The sequence below is a fragment of the Ambystoma mexicanum genome, chromosome 11 (genome assembly GCF_040938575.1).
Source record: "Ambystoma mexicanum isolate Mex_15411 chromosome 11, UKY_AmexF1_1, whole genome shotgun sequence".
Taxonomy (NCBI): domain Eukaryota; kingdom Metazoa; phylum Chordata; class Amphibia; order Caudata; family Ambystomatidae; genus Ambystoma; species Ambystoma mexicanum.
The window spans coordinates 1450904323-1450929826 of record NC_090934.1 but is presented as its reverse complement, the minus strand read 5'-3'; the positions used below and the strand labels follow the sequence as shown (position 1 = coordinate 1450929826).

The following is a 25504-nucleotide window of genomic DNA, read 5'->3' as shown; positions in this document are numbered from 1 at the left end:
AGTAAATATGCACTCTGGGTGCTGGGCGTCAGTGGGAGTTCTGCTGGTACAGCCACTATAGGGGTGATGACAAGGCACTGTGGGTGGTGGTAGACGTTCAGGGTACATACACATTAGGGATGCCGATGGGGAGGCAGCGTGGTCACTGGAAGAGCGATACGCGTTGGGGTTACTGGTAGATGCACTGTGGGGAAGCTAACAGGCAAGCAGGGGATATGCTGTTAGATACTCTGCTGCAATGCTGGCAGATATGCAGTTAGGTGCTTTGTTTATAAACGCATTGGGGCCATGAGAGATGCACAAGAGCAATGTTGGTAGATATACAGCAGAGACCCTGAAAGGTATTCAGTGGAGACACAGGTAGATACACAGTGGAGATGCTGGTAGATGCACAGTAAGCATGTTCGGAATATATGCAATGATGAAACCTATCGAGTGGCAATGTTGGCAGATTTACAATATGGTTCTAGGTGTATACACACATTGGGAAGATGGAAGATTCACAGAGGCAATGTTGGCATATATAAAGCAGAGAACCTGAAAGATACACAGTGGAGACATAATTAGATACACAGTGGAAATTCTGGTAGATGCACAGTAAACATGTTCGGAATATATGCAATGATGAAACCCATCGAGTGGCAAGGTTGGCAGATTTACAATATGGTTCTAGCTGTATACACGCATTGGGATGATGGTAGATGCACAGAGGCAATGTTGGCATATATAAAGCAGAGAACCTGAAAGATACACAGTGGAGACATAAGTAGATAAACAGTGGAGATGCTGGTAGATGCACAGTAAGCATGTTCGGAATATATGCAATGATGAAACCTATCGAGTGGCAAGGTTGGCAGATATACAGTACATACATGCCAACCCTCCCGATTTAGGCGGGAGACTCCTGATTTTCGAGTGAAAAATACTGCTATTTTTCACGTTCTCCCACCTAAAATAATTATTTCCCAATGCATTCCAATTGCAAAATTGTTGTCTCCCGATTTCGCTCTAGAAATCTCCCTCTCAGCCACTTCGGAATGTTGGCATGTATGACAGTATGGATTTTGGTGTATAAACACATTGGGAGTATGGTAGATGCACACAGGCAATGTTGGTATACATAAAGCAGAGAACCTGAAAGATATGTACTGGACATGCTAGTAAATGCACAGTGGAGGTGCTGGTAGATGCACAGTAGATATGTTTGAAATATATGCAATCATCAAACCTATCGAGTAGCAATGCTGGCAGATATGTAATATGGTTCTTGGTGTATACACATAGTGGGGAGATGGTAGATGCACAGAGACAATTTTGGTATATATACAGCAGAGAACCTGAAAGCTATACAGTGGATACATAGGTAGATACACAGTGGAGATGCTGGTAGATGCACAGTAAGCATGTTCAGAATATATGCAATGATGAAACCTATCGAGTGGCAATGTTGGCAGATATGCAGTATGGTTCTTGGTGTATACACACATTGAGAGTATGGTAGATGCAATGTTGGTATACATAAAGCAGAGAACCTGAAAGATATGTAGTGGACATGCTAGCAAAGGCACAGAAGAGATGCTGGTAGATGACAATGGGCATGTTTGTATATATGCAATAATCATACATATGCAGTGAGAATGAGGTCATACATCGTCAATGCTGGAGCATATCTGGGATGTCAGTTGCTATTTTGCGCAGATGCCATTAAATACACAGTAGCAATGCAGGAAGACACACTATGGGGAAGTTGGTAAATGCACAGTGGGGATGTAGCAGACATGCATGCATGGAAAGTGCACAATGTCGGTGCTGAAAGGTTCTCAATGTGTTTGCTTAGAATGTGTAGTTTGGGTGCTGCTGGAAATGCTGCGTGGACGGCGGTAGATATACTGAAGAGATGGTGAATATATTCTGGAAATGCTACTGGGTGCATGCACTGATAGAATGGGGGTGGACATTGATAGACAATTAGAAAGCACAAGAAGGGGATTGGTTAATATGCAATGATGAGTCTGCTAAGTGCACTGTGGGGTGCTAGCGGAGATGCAGCACCTAGGGTGCAGCAGGATGCATTTGGTAAACTGATGCATGTGAAGGTTTTATGCTGGGAGCATGTACACTAGCGGGCTGGCCGGTAGATTGGCTGCGGGGAAGCTGCTGGACCATTCTCACACTGACCCTTTCAAAGCCCCCACTGTGTATACTTCAGCAGACATGCCGTGTGCTGTCTACAGTGATTACATCGGCATCAGTTAGTTTGTGGTCCTGTAGTTCCACTCGTAGTTCACTCCAATACCGCTTCCCTGCCCCTACCCCCAACCCCACCTCCTCCATGTGTTACCCCTAGAGTGTATTTCTATGTTTATAAAAGATGGCTTGAAAAGTACACAAACCATTGTAAGGTACGCATACAAATAAATAAACGCTTACATTTATTTGTATATTTAATAATAATCACTTGGCATGTATATAGCGCTATGAACCCACAGGTAGCTGAGCGCTGCTTATTATTACCCATGGTGATGTGGTGCTCATTTATCGACCTCGGAAGGATGAAAGGCTGAGATTGGCCCTGCTGGGATTCAAACCTACGTTTGCAAGCTCTGCACAGATGTGAAAGCGAGCGCTCTACTCGCTGTGTCACTTGACCGGCTATTTGTTCGCGTGCCTTACTATGGTTTGTGCACTTTTCAGGCCACGTCCACCATGGAAGCCACAACCCCAAATAAGGGCCTCCCCCTCAATTTCTTACCTCGCTTAAAGCACTGCCACACACACACACCCCCACACACACACACACACACACGACACATGACACACGACACACAGCATATCTTGATGGCGGATACAAATTGGGGGCTTTGAAAGATACAGAATGATAATTCCAACAGAGCTAGAGAAGAGATACTCGTTGTCACTGGGGTGAGGTGGATACTCTGGTAGCCATGACGTTCTGAAACTGGCAGTAAAAGTGCAGCTGCCGACTGATATAGGGGAGGGCACTGGAAATCGGTGCTTACAGATGTACAGGGGAGACACTGGATGTCCGGCACTGGAACATCTGGGAAATGTAATGCAGCTTGCGTCCTGCTTGTAATATAATGTGATTAGTGGAAGGTATGCAGTGGGCTGGTCTCGCAGAGGCTGGCGGATATGCGGGGGAATTATGCAATATGGAAGCTGGGTCATAGACAGCGAGGACACTGGTAGATACGCTGTGGACAGGCTAGAAAGCATACGGTGCACAATGGGTGAGCTGGTAAATGATATGATATGGCATTTATCACGGGCCTATACACAAGTGTTTCAAATGCACACTTGATACTCTTGAATGCACAGTGTACAAGCTGGTAAATGCACAACTTGGATGCTAATTGCAGTCATTAAAATCAATAACAATATTACAGTCCTCATCATCTCAGAGACCCTTAAGGTCCCGGCGCACCCTGTCGTAGGCCTTTGATCCGATGTGGCCGCTTTCATTTCGTGGATCCCGGCTCATACATCTTCCTCTGCCATTCTGTATAAGGAGCTAACGCCGCCATCTTTCCACTGCACTATAATATCTCCTGGCGCCTGTCCTTTATCCGAATCTTGACCTTGTTGACAATGCCCGACGTCCTCCGGCATCGTGACGAAGGCCTGCTTCGTGCCCGCTCCGGGCGATTCCAGGTCCATGGACGCCGGGGTATACTGGACAGCCAGCTTCCGCTTCCTAGGACAGCAATGAAAAGAAGTCACGGATAAATACACGCAAGGACAGGTTTCAACATAGTATAAAACATATTGGAAATGAGTATTTGAAGACCAAGGCTTATTATTGTCAGCGCCCTGAGGCCTTCGGGTGTGAGGCGCTACACAAAAAATATATAGAATAATCTTACTATCTGAATGTTAAGATTATAAATGATTTCAGTAGTAGGAGTGGCGGCGTTAGCAGTGACGTATTTTCTCTTTATGTCGTATTTATATAGTGCTACAATCCACAACCGGCAGACAAGCGCTAAAGATTGGAACAGAGGTAGAGCTCAGCCGCAAGTTGACTCGGTCGACCTGGAATGAACTCCCCATCACTCTGGAAAGACAGACTGGACAGCCACCAAAAGTCCTTGGTTATGGGACTAGAGTGACTAGAAGTGCGCCCCCCCTATTATAACCATGCAGACCAGGGAGGGGTCGTTATGGCAAGATAATGACCCGTCCCCAAGTTACGGATCTTGGGGAAGGGTCATTATCCCAAGCGAGGTCTACAAGGCATTTAGCACATACTGGTAGAAGCAATATTGGTTTTGGGGTTGGGGTTGTAAAGTAGAAAACTTTTATTCTCGGGAGGATAGCTCAGGGGCAATGTGCTCACCTTGAAAGCAAGACGACACGGAGCAACACAGGTTCGATCCGCGCTTAGAAACCCCTGGGTATTAAGCGTGTAATAATTAACCTATCATACCATATCATTATTAGTGAGTAACTATAATCCTGTCAGGAAATCAAATGTGTTTCATTTTGTAATATTTGATAGAAACAAGGGTGTCTTTATGAGTAAAGCATTTTAATTGCAAACTTGGTTGAACTGCAAAGGATTTAACATGAGCGTGCATTAGGTGTAATGAAAAAAGAAACAGTTTCTTCCCAAGAAAGTGAAAGCTTTTCACATGTTTTAGCGTTCTCTTTGGTGTGGTAAATTAGCTAGTGCAGTGGGAGAAAAGAGCCGCTCAAAGAGGGATTGTTTTGTGAAACCAGAATCATACCTGGAATTTGCATCGCTGTTTCCCTGCCTGCTTTTGAAGTCAGAATATTCATAATGCAGTCAATACCAGTAGTTAATGACTGTGCTCAAAACATTCTGATTGGCTGAGAGGAGGTCAATAACGAATTCCATGTGCTAATTCTCTTTATTCTTCTGGGGCAGTGGTGTCAGTCCCTAAAGGGCTTCATTGCAAGGGTGAGCAGTTGCAAACCTAACTCTTACCATGAGGGGAGTCTGTGAAGTGTGGGAGATATGCAATGATGTGATACGCAGAGGTTTCTAAGCCCGGACCTCTGTGTCGTCTTGCTTCCAAGGCGAGCACGTTTCCCCTGAGCTATCCTCCCGAGACCGATCTTGTCTTTGGGTGTTTGCCACAAGTCGGACGATGCAGTTTTGAAAGAGGTGAAATCGATTCAAGGCGTGGGTCGGCTGCATTAAGTGGGACATTCTGACAGTCCAGCTTTGCCGCGAGATCAGTGGTGTTCAGTGGAAAAAGGTCGCCATTTCCTTGATCACAGCGAGCAATCGTGCTTGGAAATAGTGATCGTGCAAACATAAGTGCTCATGGATAGAGAGGAAATGGAAAAGACTCCTGGGGCCTCATTAAAGGTGTGGCAGTGCAGAAAGAAAGTGGCGTTAATTCCAACGCTGCACTTTTTCCCTGTGGTAACAGATTTACAGCTGTTTTTCCCGCACTGCCAAAGGAGAATTTTTGGCAGATTTACCGCCGGCGGAGAAACCGCCCAGTAACTTCGCGGGCAGTAAATACACCAAAAGTCTCCATGGGGTCCTACGGACTCTAAAAGTGGAGAGTTACCACCCCTTGTAATACCGTGGTAACCCAGCGGGAATGGTAATCGAGTTTGGCCAGTTGTGGCACAGTCAGAATTCTGTTCTATTAAACACAAAATTAAAAGTGCTCCCGGCATATAATGGAGCGGGGGGCGCAAGTAAGATTTACGGAGAGTAAAAACACTGCCATGTGTACCTCCCACCGGGTTCTGATATCCAGAGACAGGCACTGCTAGATTACAGCTGCCCGGTAACAGGTATTGCCAGGCTGCCACAGGCTCGGTGAAGACACTGGCAGTTTCCCCAAGACCAGTGATAGCTGTGATGAGTTTACAGAAGCGGAGAGTGATCATGTCCCCTTGCACAACGAGGCCCAGCATTGAAGCAATTCCCACTTTCACTCATCTCTTAAGTGGACTGGGGCTAGCCATGGCTGAGCCCAGGCAGTCTCCAACTATTGCCCTGGAGCCGGGGCTCTCCCACGCTTTCAGCTATGTAAACAAAAAGACGAGTCGCAATATTGCGCTTTGCCAGCAGATGTCACTAACAGCCCGGTTTAGAATCACAAGATCCGTTAAAGACATTTGGAGTTAGGTTGTTTTCAAACACATATGGGAAATTACAAGAGTAGACATAGTTTGATTTTTTTCAACACTGTATTAAAGTATTGCCATTAAAATGATTTTAATTAGATTAGTACATAAGCATCATAGCTTTCTTTCAAAAGAACTCTGGGTCTGCATGGTGCACTGACCTATTTTAATTTGATGTTCCATTTTATATTTGAATATATTCTTTTTGGTGAAAGGGGAAGGGGACTAAAGAGGCGCGAGAAGGAGATATCGAAAAGGAGACAGGAAATGATTCCAGTGGCAGAAAGACGAAGGGAAAAGGGAAACAAGAAGCGGATATAATAAAAAAAATAGGACGGGAGTGACAGAAAGCAAGAAAGAGAGAGAAGGAGAGGAAAAATGGGTAGTGAAGGTAAGGAAGGGCGAATGGGGAAGAAAGGAAGTGAAGAGAATGGGGATTGAAATGAGATGTGGTAGAAAATGATGAAGAAACAGGAATGTTCCAGGAAATCGGAGGAATAAAAACAAAACACTAGGACATGAAAACACAAACCTAAAGCAGAGAGTCAAAGAGGGAGCACCAGAAAGTGAGGGGACGCGGCGAGCAAGTGAACGGATCACATGCAGCCAAGTCACAAGAGAAGCGCCGGTGAAAGTGCACGGAGCACTAAACTGCACCGGGTGTGCAGTTCTCTGCTGAGCAGCACCTACCAAACTCGCAGGGCCCTGAAACAGCTTGGAAGTACTCAGTGAGCAAAACACTTCTACGCCACGCTTCAGATTCCTAATGTGCTCTTTCAATCCCCCAAAATAATTCCAAGTGCGGACAAAATGTGCAGTTAATTCAGGTCCACAATTACCTATAAAAGAACCACATGGGCTTATGGGGTCCAGGTTTCCCCTTCTCCCCCACCCCCAAAACAAGAACACATATCTGAGGTATTCTAAAGGGCAGAGTGTGCCAGGGCTGTGGGCCTCCCCCAGGAATGCTTTGCAGCCACCAAGGCTGCACTGGAGCGCATGCGCCTGCTGCATCCAATGCAGCTTTAGCAGGTCAAAAGCCTCCCTGGACATCTCTTTCTTAAGGAGTGGCACTATGTTCCCTGCTGGCCTGTCCCCGCTCCCTCCCACCTGCTCCCCAAACCCCCAAACAAACACGCCTGCTGTTCGAGGGAGTGCTCAGTGCAGTGCATTCAGGTGCACATTTCAACTTCTTCCTACACTTTTATTTTAAAACGAAATCATTCCGGAGCTCTCTTTCTCAAATAAAAGGAGCATCAACACTTAACAAAAAGTAGGGCAGCACCGCTCCCAAACGCTTCCAACCGCTCCGACCACTGTTCCAAATGGCCCCACATTACCGCGTTTGAGCAAACATTGCGAGCGAGGCAACCCTCCACATCAGTGGTATTCATACTCTTTCGGTCCGAGCTCCCCTTGAGTAAAAATATTGCTGCTTGCCCCCCCCCCTAGAAATCATTTCTGTGTATATTTTCTATTAAAATCAGTCACCGTACTCCCTTTCGGAAGAGTCTCGTGCCACCACCGAACACCCTTCGGGCCACCCCCCATCGCCCCGGGGGATTGCAAAGTACCTCTCTCCTTATGTTAGGAATGAAAAAGTAGTTTCACGTGACAAAAACCTAACATAACATCTACGTGTCACGAACGAGGAACAACACACTCAAAGTCTCCTCACAAATTCTTCACTCTCAAGGACTGAGGGCGATGAGGAAACAGGGGAGCAGAGTGACTTGGAGAGAGAGCAGGAAGTGCAGAAAAGCAGGCACCGTCCATCGTCGCTTCCTGATGTAGCGCTTAAGACTGCTTGGAGGCTGCTTCAAAGTGCTAAAGGGGAATACCGTTCAGAGGCGAGCTCAAGTGGGAGCGTAAGTGCATTTATGATTACCAGTTTAAGGAGGAGGAGCTTTCAGACACGTTGTTTGTTAATGGAAGCAGGAGGCAGATTCCAAGTGACTGCTAGTCCTGGTCCCAACCTTAAAAGGGACTCCAGGGAAACCCTAGCGATGGTCTCCTCTGCTGTAGCTGCCAACCCAGAATGATGATGGGTTTGAGTAATGATGACATAACCGTGAAATAGTCAATTGCAGAGAGAAAGTGAAGAAAGACTGGCAGTCAATGCGAGTTATTACCAAGCAGTATATGTCCGACATGCTGGGCTAGTGGACGTGCCGTCAGAGGGGCACTTCTCTTCATGTTGCGGAACTCAACCACTGCAGGAGGGAAGGGGCACATCGCAGGTCCGGCATCCAGGACCCCACATTTGGTTGCAGTATCTTAGTGGTATGTGCTGGCATATTGGCGCCGTGTCCATGTTGGCCCATCAGGGCACGTAGAAAGGTTCTCTCTCTATCCAGCATAGGGCTCCTTAGTAAGGGTGAGGGTGCCCATCACCATGAAGCTGCCATTTTTAGGACAGCCTTGGTTGTTCCCTGGTCAGTGCTAGATCAATGTAACGTTTGTTCTCTCAGTGACAAAGGGAACTCTCTAGAGAGGTCTCACTGGTCTTTGGTGTATCACTGTATCTTTATTTGTATTTGAAACAGCACTGTTGGCAGCTGACCTGCACAGCACTGTTGGTAGAGGACCTGCACAGCACTGTTGGCAGCTGACCTGCACAGCACTGCTGGCAGCTGACCTGCATAGCACAGCTGACCTGTACAGCAATGTTGGCAGTTGACCTGCACAGCACTGTTGGCAGCTGACCTGCACAGCACTGATAGGAGCTGACCTGCACAGCACTGATGGCGGCTGACCTACACAGCTCTGTTGGCAGCTGACCTGCACAGCACTGCTGGCAGCTGACCTGCATAGCACAGCTGGCCTGTACAGCAATGTTGGCAGTTGACCTGCACAGCACTGTTGGCAGCTGACCTGCACAGCACTGATAGGAGCTGACCTGCACAGCACTGATGGCGGCTGACCTACACATCTCTGTTTCGGCAATCAATAAACTGACAGTCTGCCTCGCCCAGGAAAGTGACACTGTCTGCATTGTACACCCTCTAGAATCTCCAAAGTCGAGTGTGGAGGTGTGATTGTTCATATATGTTTGACTTAAAAAAAACACTACACTTTCCCGTATTCTTCCTGGTCGATAACTTTTATTGTGTCTACAGGTCACCTTATTCTCCCGATGAAGACCATCAAATAGCAAGGTTGAGTCCCTTAAACAACGCATTCATGTTTCCCTTCGGGACTGGACCTGCAACCTGAGGCTCTCCAGATGTTCTGGGCTGCGAACCCCACGGTCCGTCCCCTTGGGCTATGCCGGCTAGAGCTGATGGGAGATTTAGTCCAAAACATCTGGAGAGCCAAAAGTTGCAGGCCTATTCCCAAAGGAAAAGAAGTCTATGTTTTTTAGAGTGCACGTAAGACATCCTACATTAAGCGCTTTATTTATTTATTTATCTATTTATTTATTTATTTCAATTCTTAAAAACACGCCACATCGCCCGAGGCGCACAGTAATGATTGTAATATTACATTAAGAGGTTTATGATCGTAATATTATATTAAGCGCTTTATGACCGTAATATTAGCTTTCTTTTTTTATTATAAAAAGAGGCAGAGAGTGTGCACGTTTAGATATATTCTGGATATTAACTCATAGTAAATTTCTTCTCAAAAAGTGCAGGTTTAGGGACATGCCCCTTTTTCTGGCTCGATAAGTCACACCAGGGAGTAGAGAACATTCTGCACATGTCCATGCCTACTGCCCGTCTCCTTTTCCGATGTCATCGGTTGAACCAACCCCTCCTTAACCTTTTCAAAGCATGTGAAACGTAACAGGTAGTGGCTGGGATTCCCAATGCCATTTCAAAAGCATGCATTTAGAAAACGTTTTCCATCAAGTTTGCAAACGCATGCACTGCAATCTATACGGGGAGTTCCAGCGTCTGCGGCTTCATCTCACATGCACAGGTATGGAGATAGCTAGCAACGGGCCGACTCTGCCAAAAACACCAGAACATGTGACATGTGAAAGGGGGTGATGGAGGCCAGAGCAGATCTTCATCTAGGATGTGTAGGAATGGAGGGGCTTCTAGGTGAGCGAAGGCTGGAGTCAGAGCCTCTTTCAGATCTATGTGATCACTGCGACCATCATAATTACGACGGCCGAGCGGGGGGATACCCCCCGCAGTCGCCCCACATTAATATTATATCAAACACCCCCCACATATATATGTGGTGTAAGAGGGGGGGGGGTCTACAAAAATAAGCCGTCATTTTCGGCCGTTGTTATTGTGAGGGCGACATTTTGGGCCATTACTCCTCTTTCTCTCAGATACACGTACTATTAGCAAGGAGGCCGAAGGCCTTTCCTTGACTTGCAAGATGCACTCACCTGTTGGCCATAATGTTTCGTCCGAGAAGGAGGAGGCCGAGCGTCAGTCCTACAATGGATAGTCCGAGGATGAAGTAGTTCCATGCAATGGCTGTGGGAAGATTGAAAGTAGCGTTTGATTAAAAGGGCACCAGTTCTAAAGTCCAAAAACATCACAACTCTTAAAAGGATTCTTCTTTCAATCAACTTTTATATAGTGAAATTATTTTCTTCAGTACCTGAACAATTATTTCTTAATTGATGGCTGCAACATGGTTGCATTAAGCTCTATGATTTGCAGCCATGATATAATGTTTGTATTGTGATCACCAGTTGCGTCTTTGGATGTTGCACTTAGTTTTGTGTCTGATGTCTCTCAGTTGAATATGGCTTGTTTCTTGTTTTTTAAAATGCTTTTTCTTCTTCACTTTGATGCTCATGTAATTATCATTTTCACAGTGCTGTATTTTAAAACAATTTGTATACATCATTTTCATGAGGGGCTTCCGTTGATATTAAGGTGCTATAATTGCACCAGAATAAAAATGATCTCTCTTTGCCTGGGGAAGAAGCAGACTGTCAGCGGCGGGGAATCGGGAACGAGGCCGGACCAGCCTTTGGCAAGAAGTCAGAGAGGGCCTAAGGACCCAGGCCTAGAGAGTTGGTAACAACTTGGCACTAGAAATCATGGGGAGGGAGACCCCAGGAATCACAGGGGACCTTTTTGGTTGTTTTTCTTTAGTTTTGACCCAACGGAATTGTGAGCATCTCTGTTACTGAACTCGAGAGATTCCATCTTGCCATACAATCGGAGCAATTTTGTTTTGTGGCGTCTTTGCCTGTGTGCGTTTGGGGAATTCTTAACCCAGGCTGGAGACCCTATTAGGCTTTAGCCATGTGGCCAGTGCCAGTGCCCCGAGCTTATCCTTTTTTCCCACCCTCTCTGAGGAAAAGGAGATGGATTCTATCTTGGTTCTCATATTTTGGTCCTACAGGGTTTTCGTGTATAAACGCTTGCCACTTGGGCCCTGTGTTGAACCCCTCAGATGAAGGCTTTCATAGCTGAGGTTCACCCATACATTGACTATTGTCCATGTTCTCATCATTGCTCAACTAGGAGATTTACCTTGGCCTCCCGCCCCTCTTCCCACAGACATTGAATTGACACTATCAAAACACCACAGCACTTCCTTCCTGCACTACTTTTCAGCTGCCAAACATATTAAACTTAAATGCCTGCTTCCTGTGTTGTGTTTTCAACAGGTGCCCCTCTCATTCCTTCCCAAAGTCAATACTACATACCCACCAGAGGTCTTCTCTCCTCTTCCGGACCCTCTTCTCTCATGCTCTCACTTTCGCAAAGCACTCTCAAGTGGATGGACTTGTTCTCAGAGGGTCTAGCAGTTCCTCCCATGGCCATCATGGATCTTGAGCACCCTTGAACCTTTGGTCTAGCACCTCCTCCCATGGCCATCATGGATCTTGAGCACCCTCGAACCTTTGGTCTAGCACTTCCTCCAATGGCCATCATGGATCTTGAGCACCGTCACACTTTTGGTCCAGCACCTCCTCCCATGGCCGTCATGGATCTTGAGCACCCTCATACCTGTGGTCTAGCACCTGCTCCCATGGCCATCGTGGATCTTGAGCACCCTCACACCTTTGGCCCAGTACCTCCACCCATGGCCATCATTGATCTTGAGCACCCTCAAAACTTTGATCTAGTGCTTGCTCCTACGGCCATCATGGAACTTGAGCACCCTCAAACCTTTGGTCTAGCACCTCCTCCCATGGCCATTATAGATCGTGAGCACCCTTACACCTTTGGTCTAGCACCTCCTCCCATGGTCATCATGGATCAAAACATTTGGTCTAGCACCTCCTCCCATGCCCATCATGGATCTTGAGCTCCCTCAAACCTTTGGTCTAGCACTTGCTCCCATGGCCATCATGGATCTCGAGCACCCTCAAACCTTTGGTCTGCACCTCCTCCCATGGCCATCATGGATCTTGAACACCCTCAAACCTTCGGTCTGGCACCTCTTCCCAAGGCCAACGTGGATCTTGAGCACCTGCAAACCTTTGATCTAGCACTTGCTCCCATGGCCATCATGGAACTTGAGCACCCTCACACCTTTGGGCAAGCACCTCCTCCCATGGCCATCATGGATCTTGAGCACCTTCAAACATTTGGTCTAGCACCTCCTCCCATGGCCATCATGGATCTTGAGCTCCCTCCTTTGGTCTGGCACCTCCTTCCATGGCCGTCATGGATCTTGAGCACCTGCAAACCTTTGATCTAGCACTTGCTCCCATGGCCATCATGGAACTTGATCACCCTCAAAACTTTGCTCTAGCACCTCCTCCCATGGCCATCATGGATCTTGATCACTCTCAAACCTTTGGTCTGACACCTCCTCCTACTATGGCCATCATAGATCTTGAGCACCCTCAAACATTTGGTCTAGCACCTCCTCCCATGGCCATCATGGAACTTGAGCACCCTCACACCTTTGGGCAAGCACCTCCTCCCATGGCCATCATGGATCTTGAGCACCTTCAAACATTTGGTCTAGCACCTCCTCCCATGGCCATCATGGATCTTGAGCTCCCTCAAACCTTTGGTCTGGCACCTCCTTCCATGGCCATCATGGATCTTGAGCACCTGCAAACCTTTGATCTAGCACTTGCTCCCATGGCCATCATGGAACTTGATCACCCTCAAAACTTTGCTCTAGCACCTCATCCCATGGCCATCATGGATCTTGATCACCCTCAAACCTTTGGTCTGACACCTCCTCCTACTATGGCCATCATAGATCTTGAGCACCCTCAAACATTTGGTCTAGCACCTCCTCCCATGGCCATCATGGATCTTGAGCACCCTCAAACCTATGGTCTAGCAACTCCTCCCATGGCCATCATGGATCTTGAGCACCCTTCAAACCTTTGGTCTAGCATCTCCTCCCATGGCCTAGCATTGCTCCCATGGCCATCATGGATCTTTAGCACCCTCACACCTTGGGTCTAGCACCTCCTCCCATGGCCATCATGGATCTTGAGCACCCTCAAACCTTTGGTCTGGCACCTCCTCCCATGGCCATCATGGATCTTGAGCACCCTCAACCTTTGGCCTGGTAAGGTCATGCAAACCTATCTCTCTTGCAGCACCATCCGCCCATCCTGTCACCTCTACGGTTTCCTGCCTTCTCGGACTCCGTACCAAGACACCACTGAGGTCGTGAAATTTGCGCTTTACCTGTGACCACTGCTGCTACTAGCACTGATAATCCAAGCAGTATTCATAATAAAAAACAGACCAGTCTAATTGGGCATCATTGCTATTTGCCATGCAATGTAAATGGAGGTTCTTCTATGTATTGGGGATAAGCCGCAAGGAATACAAGAAAGCCCCCCACAATGACCAACTACTTTCACATACGGTCTTCTGTGCGGAAGAACCAGAGGGCATTCTCCATCTGCTCCTGCGACATCCCGGGGGTGCTGCTGGGCTCCATGTTGCGGGAAAGACTGATTCTTAATATGCGGCACGAAGCAGGCGTCCTGTATCCAGGAGCTGTAATATAAGGCAAACACATGGATCTTTGACATATGTGCTGCTGGCAAACAAACAATTAGTCTATGAGAAAACAAATGTGGTTGCTTGTGTGCTTTACAACAAGTCTGGGAATTATACTGATATGATATGGCATTTATAACGCAGCTATACACAAGTATCTCAAGGCTCGACGAGGCAAGGGAGGGGAAACAGTGATCTTACTAGGCCTAGTGACATTCAGATCACGCAAGTGCAGGAGGGCGGGGAGGGGAGAAGTGCCGGGGGGAGGGCGGTGATGAGGGCGAGGATGGAGAAGTGCAGGACAAGGAATCAGGAAACAACAAGTAGTACAGCCAACGGGTGGCACGTGCTAGTGTTAGAAGTGCAGACAAGTGACAATAAGTGCAGGAGAGGGGACTGTAGGGTTACAGATACAGACCACAAGTGCAGGGGGTGCCAAGAGGCAGTGCGAGTTAGCAGAGGGACAGGCAGGGACCTGGGCCCAAAATCAGACGGTTTCCAGGTGACCAGTGCGTGTGTCAGACAGGAGATCAGCAGGGGAGAGGAAGAGAGAAGGCAGAAGCAAAGAGGAAGGTCTTGAGGCCCCAGAAAGCTTTGTGGACGAATCAGAGGGTCTTACATTTAAATCTTGCAGCCACTTGGAGCCATTTCAGTGCAGGAGAGATACGATCCCTGGACTTGAGGCCAAGGATAAGTTTTGCAGTCCTGTTCTGGATGAGTTGCAGAGTATAGGAAGGCAGATTTAGAAAGAGGCTGTTGCAATAGTCCAGCCTAGAGAGAAACAGGGCTCTGGAGACAGTGAGATTCTGGGGGGAAGGAGGGGAAAGGAATGATACTGAATGATACTGATACTAATAAGAGTGCATGAACATGCTGACAAAAACAAGAAAACAAGACTTTATTTTAATGAAGAAAAAGAAATATTTGTGTTGATCTTCACACTCCAAAATGAATTATTTTAATTTTAAAATACATTTCCCTTATATCATCTATCTTAAAATAAAAAGAATTCATTTTGGATTTATTTTTCATTAAGACTATACCTTTTTTCCTGATATTTGTCAGTATTTTCTTGCGCACTCATTATTATCAGTATAATTTTTGCTAGTTGCTGCAAAGCGCACAAGCGACCACACATTTTTCTCACTCAGTATTCAAGGAAACTTGGCAGGAATTTCAGGTGAATACAAAGCAGCAATTACACCAAGAGTATTTGAAATAGCTGCGCCCCATTAAGAATTATTTACCTACATTTCCTTAAATTATAAATACGCTGTGGAGCAAGGTGGCAACCATTTGTACTTCCCCTGCAAACCCCACCCCCTTTGGGGTTTGCCCCACAGATGAATGAGACATTGGATTTAGCGTTGGCAATAAAAAGGCCGTGGATTTTATTGCATCTATATAAATCATAAAACATAATTGTAATGTATTTGTAAATTACACTCATAATAAAAAGTCTCATCTCTCGTTGCACTTTTGGGCACTTGGGCCAGAGGGTGTCCCCCGGTGGCCCCTGCCGCCAACTTCTTCCAACGACTTTGTGAACGACGTTCGTTGTCCTTGTTTCTCTCTGCTTTTCCTTCTTCTCCTTCTTTTCGGGGTGGGTGGGTTCTGGGAATTGTAGTCTTCTGAGTCCGCCAGATGGCTTATGGTGCTCCTTGCAGAGCCCCACAGAGGACTGGAGCTTCCCTCTAGCTGCCGCTTCTTGTATGCACACCCGGCCGGCTGGCGCCGACAACCCTACACTCCCTGGTGTGAAAACCTTTCTTCCTTGGTTGCTGGTCACCTTTCCTTCCTGCTCTTGGGTTTTGTAACCTATGTGGTGGTTGGTCCCCTCCCTGCCTGCTGCTGGTGGCCTGGGGGGTTCTGCAGGGAGTGCTGTGCCTTGCTGGTGCTTATTATTTATTTCATAAGGGTATTCCCCTTTGTCCCCCCCCCACCCGCTTATTCGCCCGCGCATTTGAGCTCCATGAGTTCCTCATTGTGGGGCGCGGGCCACACTTGCTCTACTTTGCAGTGGTGGTGTCAGCCTGCAAGTACACGGGGGGCAGAGGGGGTTAGTATTTGAGTGGGTGAGGTGCAGCTTTCATGTAGTGTTTGAACTTCAAGGCGCTTGAACGACGGTGCACATCTTCGCCCTGTCTCGCAAATTGGCACAACAAGCTCAAGCTCCACACAGAGACTGTCGATGTGACCTAAGACCCCCACACGCTACTCGCATTGTCTGCCCATGACCTCCAAGCCCCTTACACTGCCTGTCATTATGCCACGAGCTCGTCACACTTTCTTATTACAGACCCGAAGCTCCATGATCTCCAAGCCCCGTACACTGCCTGTCATTATGCCACGAGCACCCAAAGCTCCATGACCTCCAAGCCCTTTACACTGCCTGTCATTATGCCACGAGCACCCAAAGCTCCATGACCTCCAAGCCCGTTAGACTGGCCGTCATTATGCCACGACACCCCAAAGCTCCGTGACCTCCAAGCCCCTTACACTGCCTGTCATTATGCCATGAGCACCCAAAGCTCCATGACCTCCAAGCCCCATACACTGCCTGTCATTATGCCACGGGCTCCTCACACTTTCTTACTACAGACCCGAAGCTCCATGATCTCCAAGCCCCGTACACTGCCTGTCATTATGCCAGGAGCACCCGAAGCTCCATGACCTCCAAGCCCTGTACACTGCCTGTCATTATGCCAGGAGCACCCGAAGCTCCATGACCTCCAAGCCCCGTACACTGCCTGTCATTATGCCAGGAGCACCCGAAGCTCCATGACCTCCAAGCCCTGTACACTGCCTGTCATTATGCCAGGAGCACCCGAAGCTCCGTGACCTCCAAGCCCCCTACACTGCCTGTCATTCTGCAGGAGCACCCGAAGCTCCGTGACCTCCAAGCCCCGTACACTGCCTGTCATTATGCCACGAGCACCCGAAGCTCCGTGACCTCCAAGCCCCGTACACTGCCTGTCATTATGCCACGAGCACCCAAAGCTCCGTGACCTCCAAGCCCCGTACACTGCCTGTCATTATGCCACGAGCACCCAAAGCTCCGTGACCTCCAAGCCCCTTACACTGCCTGTCATTATGCCATGACCATCCATGAGCCCCCAGCGCCTGGCGCTGCCTGACTACCCGTGTGCCCCCATTGCGCTGCCTGACTACCCGTGTGCCCCCAGCGCCTCGCGCTGCCTGACTACCCGTGTGCCCCCAAAGCCTCACGCTGCCTGACCATCCATGAGCCCCCAGCGCCTCGCGCTGCCCGACCACCCGTGTGCCCCCAGAGCCTCGTGCTGCCTGACCACCCGTGTTCCGCCAGAGCCTCGTGCTGCCTGACCACCCATGAGCCCCCAGCGCCTCGTGCTGCCTGACCACCCGTGTGCCCCCAGAGCCTCGCGCTGCCTGACCACCCTTGTGCCCCCAGAGCCTCGTGCTGCCTGACCACTCGTGTTATGCCAGAGCCTCACGCTGCCTGACCATCCATGAGCCCCCAGCGCCTCGTGCTGCCTGACCACCCGTGTGCCCCCAGCGCCTCGCGCTGCCTGACCACCCGTGTGCCCCCAGTGCCTCGTGCTGCCTGACCACCCGTGTGCCCCCAGAGCCTCGCGCTGCCTGACCATCCATGTGCCCACAGCGCCTCGCGCTGCCTGACTACCTGTGTTCCGCCAGAGCCTCACGCTGCCTGACTATCCATGAGCCCCCAGCGCCTCGTGCTGCCTGACCACCCGTATGCCCCCAGCGCCTCGCGCTGCCCGACCACCTGTGTGCCCCCAAAGCCTCACGCTGTCTGACCATCCATGAGCCCCCAGCGCCTCGTGCTGCCTGACCACCCGTGTGCCCCCAGCGCCTCGCGCTGCCTGACCACCCGTGTGCCCCCAGAGCCTCGTGCTGCCTGAAAACCCGTGTGCCCCCAGCGCCTCGCGCTGCCTGACCATCCATGTGCCCGCAGCGCCTCGCGCTGCCTGACTACCTGTGTTCCGCCAGAGCCTCACGCTGCCTGACCATCCATGAGCCCCCAGCGCCTCGTGCTGCCTGACCACCCGTATGCCCCCAGCGCCTCGCGCTGCCCGACCACCTGTGTGCCCCCAAAGCCTCACGCTGTCTGACCATCCATGAGCTCCCAGCGCCTCGTGCTGCCTGACCACCCGTGTGCCCCCAGCGCCTCGCGCTGCCTGACCACCTGTGTGCCCCCAGAGCCTCACACTGCCTGACCATCCATGAGCCCCCAGCGCCTCGCGCTGCCTGACCACCCGTGTGCCCCCAGCGCCTCGTGCTGCCTGCCCACCCGTGTGCCCCCAGAGCCTCGCGCTGCCTGACCACCCGTGTGCCCCCAGAGCCTCGCGCTGCTTGACCATCCATGAGCCCCCAGCACCTCGTGCTGCCTGACCATCCATGAGCCCCCAGCGCCTCGCTCTGCCTGACCACTCTTGTGCCCCTAGCGCCTCGTGCTGCCTGACCACCCGTGTGCCCCCAGAGCATTGCGCTGCCTGACCATCCATGAGCCCCCAGCGCCTCGTGCTTTCTGACCATCCATGAGCCCCAGCGCCTCGCGCTGCCTGACCACCCGTGTGCACCCAGCGCCTCACGTTGTCTGACCACACATGAGCCCCCAGCGCCTCGTGCTTTCTGACCATCTGTTTGCCCCCAGCGCCTCGTGCTGCCTGACCACCCGTGTGCCCCCAGAGCCTCGCGCTGCCTGACCACCCGTGTGCCCCCAGAGCCTCGTGCTGCCTGACCATCCATGAGCCCCCAGCGCCTCGCGCTGCCTGACCACCCGTGTGCCCCCAGCGCCTCACGCTGTCTGACCATCCATGAGCCCCCAGCGCCTCGTGCTTTCTGACCATCTGTTTGCCCCCAGCGCCTCGTGCTGCCTGACCACCCGTGTGCCCCCAGAGCCTCGCGCTGCCTGACCACCCGTGTGCCCCCAGAGCCTCGTGCTGCCTGACCATCCAAGAGCCCCCAGCACCTCGTGCTGCCTGACCATCCATGAGCCCCCAGCGCCTCGCGCTTTCTGCTCATCTGTGTGCCCCTAGCGCCTCGTGCTGCCTGACCATCCATGAGCCCCAGCGCCTCGTGCTGCCTGACCACCCGTGTGCCCCCAGCGCCTCGCGCTGCCCGACCACCTGTGTGCCCCCAAAGCCTCACGCCTCTGCACCAGGGCCAGGGGTGGACTGGCCTATAGGGAACCCTGGAGATTTGCTGGAAGGCCTCTGCACCCGGGCCAGGGGTGGACTGGCCTATAGGGAACTCTGGAGATTTCCCAATAGGCCTCTGCACCAGGGCTAGGGGTGGGCTGGCCTATAGGGAACCCTGGAGATTTGCTGGAAGGCCTCTGCACCCGGGCCAGGGGTGAACTGGCCTATATGGAACTCTGGAGATTTCCCAATAGGCCTCTGCACCAGGGCCAGGGGTGGACTGGCCTATAGGGAACCCTGGAGATTTCCCGATAGACCTCTGCACCTGGGCCTGGGGTGGACTGGCCTATAGGAAACCCTGGAGATTTCCCGATAGACCTCTGCACCTGGGCCAGGGGTGGACTGGCCTATAGGGAACCCTGGAGATTTCCCGGTGGGCCTCTGCACCCTGGGCCTCTTGTCTGTTGTATTTCCAAATGTTCCCATAGGAAAACGGTTGGGCTTGCTGAAAATATGTAATATGGGACCACTATGAACACAATTTCCAGGGCGTCTTTTGGTTCCCAGTCCACCCCTGCTTGAAGCAATGCAATGTTCCATAGGCACCTCAGCCATAGGTGAGGCTCAGTCAAGGCACCTCAGGATGTTACACAGAGTGCCACCAGGAAATGCGGTCCCAGAACGCCCCATGAGAAGAGTGTGTTTCTCCTTCTCCAGGGGGGTTGGAGGAGAGAGGTAGTGCAGGCAACAGGGGGAGGTGAGGCTCGCGGGGAAGCAAAATATTGATTCCTGTAGGAAATCATTCTTATAATTGCCCTGACCCCAGCCAGGAAAGGCAGTGGGGATTTTAGAAGGTCAGGCCTACATCAGTTTATTAGGTTTACATAAATCATAGAAAATATTACTCAGCCGACAAACCCATCTTCCACTAAAAAGAACCACTTCTTGTATTCAGGTTAAGGGCAAACTCTGTGCCCCTGGTAGAACCCCAAGACGCCTAAAGTTGCCTCATTTTATTTCCCCCCCAAAAACGATTGCATTGTAGGCCGATCATCCCGTCACCTGGTGGAGCTGGACCCCATTGGTCCTCCGTGAAATCAGCAAACCTACCAGTTTACTAACATGGGGTCTTTCCATTAAGGTTGGTTCTCAAAATATTCGATATATGTTCATTCCTTATAAAATATTCAATATAAAAACTGCATACCAACATGGGAATGCCAGATCCTTGTGACTGTTCCTCATAGTCATATAGAAGCACAGTCCTCATTAATCGGACCTTAAACTCAAACACCAAATCATTACCAATAATGTAGGCAAGCAGTGGACATTTGACATGTATCAAACAAGTCATTGCAAACAAAAGAACAGACCTGAAATTCCAGTTGTAAATTGGAATCAATAAAGTAAAAAATATTTACTGTGCCAGGCCATGAGAATGCTGGGACTGGTCCCGCGGAGCCCTAATCGCCGGGATCAGATCCCGGTTCTCCATATTTCCTGATCGTTTTCCTCAAGACTGGACCAGCCCATGAGTGTCTCTAGCACACCACACACACTGCGCTACGCTCACCCCGGCAAGACTCCTCTTTCCACTGCATGTACCTATCTATCTATCTATCTATCTATCTATCTATCTATCTATCTATCTATCTATCTACCTATCTACCTATCTATCTACCTATCTACCTACCTATCTATGTATCTACCTATCTACCTACCTACCTATCTACCTACCTACCTATCAATCTACCTACCTACCTCTCTACCTACCTATCTACCTACCTATCTATGTATCTACCTATCTACCTACCTACCTATCTACCTACCTACCTATCAATCTACCTACCTACCTCTCTACCTATCTATCTACCTACCTACCTATGTATCTATCTACCTATCTGCATATCTATCTACCTACCTGCCTACCTATCTATCTATATATCTACCTACCTATCAATCTATCTACCTACCTATCAATCTACCTACCTCTCTACCTACCTCTCTATCTATCTACCTATCTACCTATCTATCTACCTACCTACCCATCTATCTATATATCTACCTATCTATCTGCCTACCTATCTATCTACCTACCTACCTATCTATCTACATATCTATCTATCTCTCTATCTACCTACCTACCTGTCTATCTATCTATCTACCTACCTATCTGTATTTTTCTATAGTGCCACTAACCCGCAGGTCTCAGGACGACACCACAAATCTAACCACCTCCGAACATTGCCCATTGGTGGTGGCACCCTTTTCTCTCATCCATTGCGCCAACTGTCCTCATTCCTGTCCAAGCAAATAGAGTTCAGGGGTACATCGAAGGCCACCCCTACAAAGGTGATGTGTTTTGAAGTTGAAATCCTACTCACATAGGTATGAAATGTGCTTTTCTTCAACATGGATTGAATGCCGGCACCTTTCACTTGCCGTACAGGCCAATGCCCCCAACACAAACCCGTAAACGTGCACATCATATAGGGTTACAGAGATCAAATAGATAGCCCGGTGGGCAATGCCCCCACTCAAACCTTTAAATGCACTCACCACAGAGGCTTAAGGAGTTCCTCTCTCTGTAACGGTTCCCTACCCCTCTCCGACTGGAGACGGATCTCCTAAAGTTCTGGAAGCTTCTCAAGACCTTCCTTTTCTCCTCCTCCTTCCCTGCTAATATCCCCTGCCGCTGTGTCCCTTATGAGTCTTACTGTGGCCGGGCCCTCCTTCAACCAGTGTTCCGCTTGCTCCGTCACCAGCACTAGCCCTCGGGCACCCCTCGCTGACTAGCCTACTGAGTCTGGTCCACCCTCATCCTCGCACCATAGACCCTTACCCCTTCTCCCTGGTCACATGCACTCCTGGGCTCCCCTTAGCACCTACCGTGCCCCTGGGGCTCCCTCCCTGGCACTTTTCCATCTCTCTCTATCTCCCCCCCCCCCCCCCCCGATCTTACCCCTCCCTCTGCACTTCTTGTTACTGCACTTGAACCATCTGAGTAGGACCATTATTGTTTTCTCCTCTGTTCCCCCCTCTTTTTATCTTATGGCGCCTGGAAACACTTTTTGCTGTATAGGCACCATATAAATGTTCAATCAAATCAATCAGATGGCACGGTGGGCAATGCCGCCAATCCACAGCTGTAAATGTACACATGGCAGCGGGTGACAGAGATCCATTCCATAGCACGGTGGGCAAAAATCCCAACTCAAAGCCGTAAATGAAACACTTGTGTATAGGCGCGTTACAAATGCCATACGATATCATATCATGTGGGCTTACAAAGATGAATTAGATGGCAGGAGGGACAATGCCCCAACTCAAAGGCTTAAATGCCCACATCAACGAGGGTTAGTACAGAGATCAATTACGTAGCATGATGGGCAGTGCCCCAGCTCAAGGCCTTAAATGTACACACAGTGCACAATGCCCCCGATTAAGGTTATCTAACTCTGCCAGCTGCTGATCATCGTGGGCACTGATGCCATTCTTCTTGCGCCACTGATTCATAACCCTACTTATTCCTGCTTCTCTAATTTCTGAACTCCGCTGACTCCAGCACCAGTGATTCACGACTCCCCTCTCTCCACTCAACTGGTTCAATCCCCACTGAGGGCTGAGCCCAGATTCCAGACCCCAGCGACTCCTGACTCTGCTCACTCCCGATTCTACCTGCACGATGGCACTAGCTCATCACCAGAGTATGGTGAGGCGACGGCCATGTGTAGACTCCTACTACTCCCGACTCCACTCTCTCCTGACTTCTCAATACTCTTGACTCCTCTCTCCAGACATCACATCCCAGCTCTCCCCGCTATTTTGTCATTTTGACTTCTCTTTCTCTCTGCCTCTTCTCCCCCGACTCCCCTTATTTCTGAGCCTCCCTTATGACCGCTCTGTCTCCTACCTCCCAAGGTCCCGACTCTGGTTTGGTTCTACCTGGTCTAAAATATTTTACCTTTTCACATTTTACAGAATTTTTTTTGCTCTTTTTTTGGTCGAAAATGCGGAGGGAGACCCCCACCGCAACCCTACCCCCATTCCCCTACCTCACCCCATATATATATTTAATTAAATTTGGCCGAATTTTGATTAAAAAAAAGATAAAAAAAACTCAGTCAAAAGTAAAAGGTCAATTGTTTTTCGACCAAGTATGCTAATACCCCCGACTCCACTCCCAGGACCAACTCACAGCCACATGAACAATGCATTGTGGGTATGTAAATGAGCTCAAATGCAGGCCTTTGGCTCCGTGATGGCTGCTGGGAGCTGCTGTGGCAGGTGTAACTTAGTTGACATGACACGTTCTACTTTCACATTTCCGGTGGAAGATTTTGTTTTCAAGGCTTTTTTATTTACACACCATAACTTTGCTGGTATTTGTTATACCTGACATAATGGTGTCAACATTCTGTCTTCTCCCACCCCAGATCCTGCCTCCCCTTCTCTCCTTTCTTTCCTAATAATATCGAGCTGCAGTGCAGAATGTCAAGAGCGCGGGTGACAGGTAGGACAATAATCGTTCCTTGGTCAACCACACCTTTAACCCCTTAAGTGCCAAGGACGAGTGTGCTTGTCCTTTTTGCATAGACTTGCATAATAGCCTGACACTTATAAACCATTTCTTTTTCAGCTACATGGCTAAAAATATGGTTAGTCCCACTGGTACAAGAATACAAAAACGGCCTTACACGCCTGCTATCAGAACAGAACGCCAATGGTCTCTCAGACACGCCCCAGAGTACTTACTAAACAAAATTACCTACTTTACAAATATAAATAAATAAAATCAAGAAATAGAGCCAGACTATTAAGATCTCATTAAGACAGCCAAGAACATACTTGCCAACATGACCCATTCCAATCTGTAGGCGCTTATCCAGTCCTGTTTTTTTCTTTGCATTCTGGGACTTGTAGTCTGAGTTTTATGCTGGGAAAAGTGGAACTGCAAGTCCCAGAATGCAAAGAAAAAAAACAGGTCTGGATAAGCACCTACAGATTGGAATGGGTCATGTTGGCAAGTATGCAAAAAGGACTGGCAAACATTCCTTTTTCAGAAGTAATCAGAAATTATTGTGGAATAATAATAATTTGTGCTTTTTTTATAGCACGTGTGGCAAGTTTTCTCCCAGTATAAGCAATGTAAAAGTTACTCACTCTTACTCCAGTTCTGCTAATGAAGTTCCAGGGCCATTGCAACACGAAGGAGGGCATTCCGGTACAGAGGAGCAACTTTGCTGAAAATGTTGGGGGAGGCGAAGGGGGCATGACAGCTAAATGAAAGGGGCCCCTGCCAAATGAGTGGGACAAAATGATGTGCCACAAAAGTGGGGGTTCGGGAGACAAACACACTTGACCCCCAACATTATGCCCATCGGCACAGGCCTTTTGGTGCCGGCTGTTTCGGCGCTGCGCTTTTCGAGTGCAGCCAGCAGGGAGCTAGCGTTGCACCTGGATGGCACTGCAAACGGTGATGTCCCAGCGCAGAGACCGAGCCGCGGCGGGGCTTTACTGTTCACTTCAATAAATGCATCGCTTTGGGTGACACGGTGCCATGTACTGAGCATATCGTGTTTGGCTGAAATGGACCGTCAACCAAAGGGCTGCATTTATTAGTGACACAGTGCCTATGGGTTTTGCGCACTATACATATGCAAAAATAAATAAATAAAATAAATAGTGCTTCGCCCGACAATGGGCCCGATTCATGGAATTTTTTGCACGGTTCAAAGTGACTTTGCACTGCTGAAAAATGATTTTACTGCAAAAATGACTTTGCACCGACTTTCCTCTGCAAAAAGAAAACTTTGCCCAGTTCCATGAATCAGGGTTTGTGTCGGCAGCGCAAAGTCACTTTTCAGGAATGCAAAGTCACTTTGAACCGTGCAAAATATTCCATGAATCGTGCCCAAAGTGTTTAAGCAAGCAGTAGCATATGCGCCCTGCCTCATTTGGCGCCATGCAATATTCCAGAAGATTCCAAGCGAGGATACCCAGGCCAGCCCTGGAACTCACCAGAAGCCTGTGCAGCTCTGAGGCGACGATGAGGCGGGAACTTAGGCGCGCAGCTGTCTGGCTCCGGGGTTTCCTAGCAGCAGGGCCCAGGCCCTTGCACTCGAGCAGAGCTCACAGCCAGGCAGCTCCCCCAAGTCCCTCCCTCTCTGCTCCTGGAAAGGGCCGAGCTGCGGCCTGCAGCCAGTGCTCGTGCTCCGGGCGAGGTCACTGGCCGGGAGTGGCGGTCGATACCCTTCCATGGGCCCGAGCTGAGGTGACTGAACCCTCGCCTCCGCTGCTGAGCCAGAGACTTTGACCTCTTAC

The 25504-nt window shown here is 49.5% G+C and overlaps 1 protein-coding gene across 1 annotated transcript; it reads right to left on the bottom strand.

Annotated features, from left to right (window-relative positions):
* Positions 1-581: 581 nt before the first annotated feature.
* On the bottom strand, positions 582-25458 carry SLC51B (SLC51 subunit beta). Its single transcript, XM_069625089.1, has 4 exons — positions 25202-25458; positions 13902-14036; positions 10481-10571; positions 582-3715 (listed from the first exon to the last, which is right to left on the bottom strand). Exons 2-4 carry the CDS (start codon positions 13975-13977, stop codon positions 3499-3501), a joined length of 384 nt encoding a protein of 127 aa, XP_069481190.1. The 5' UTR covers positions 13978-14036; positions 25202-25458; the 3' UTR covers positions 582-3498.
* Between the last annotated feature and the right edge of the window lie 46 nt (positions 25459-25504).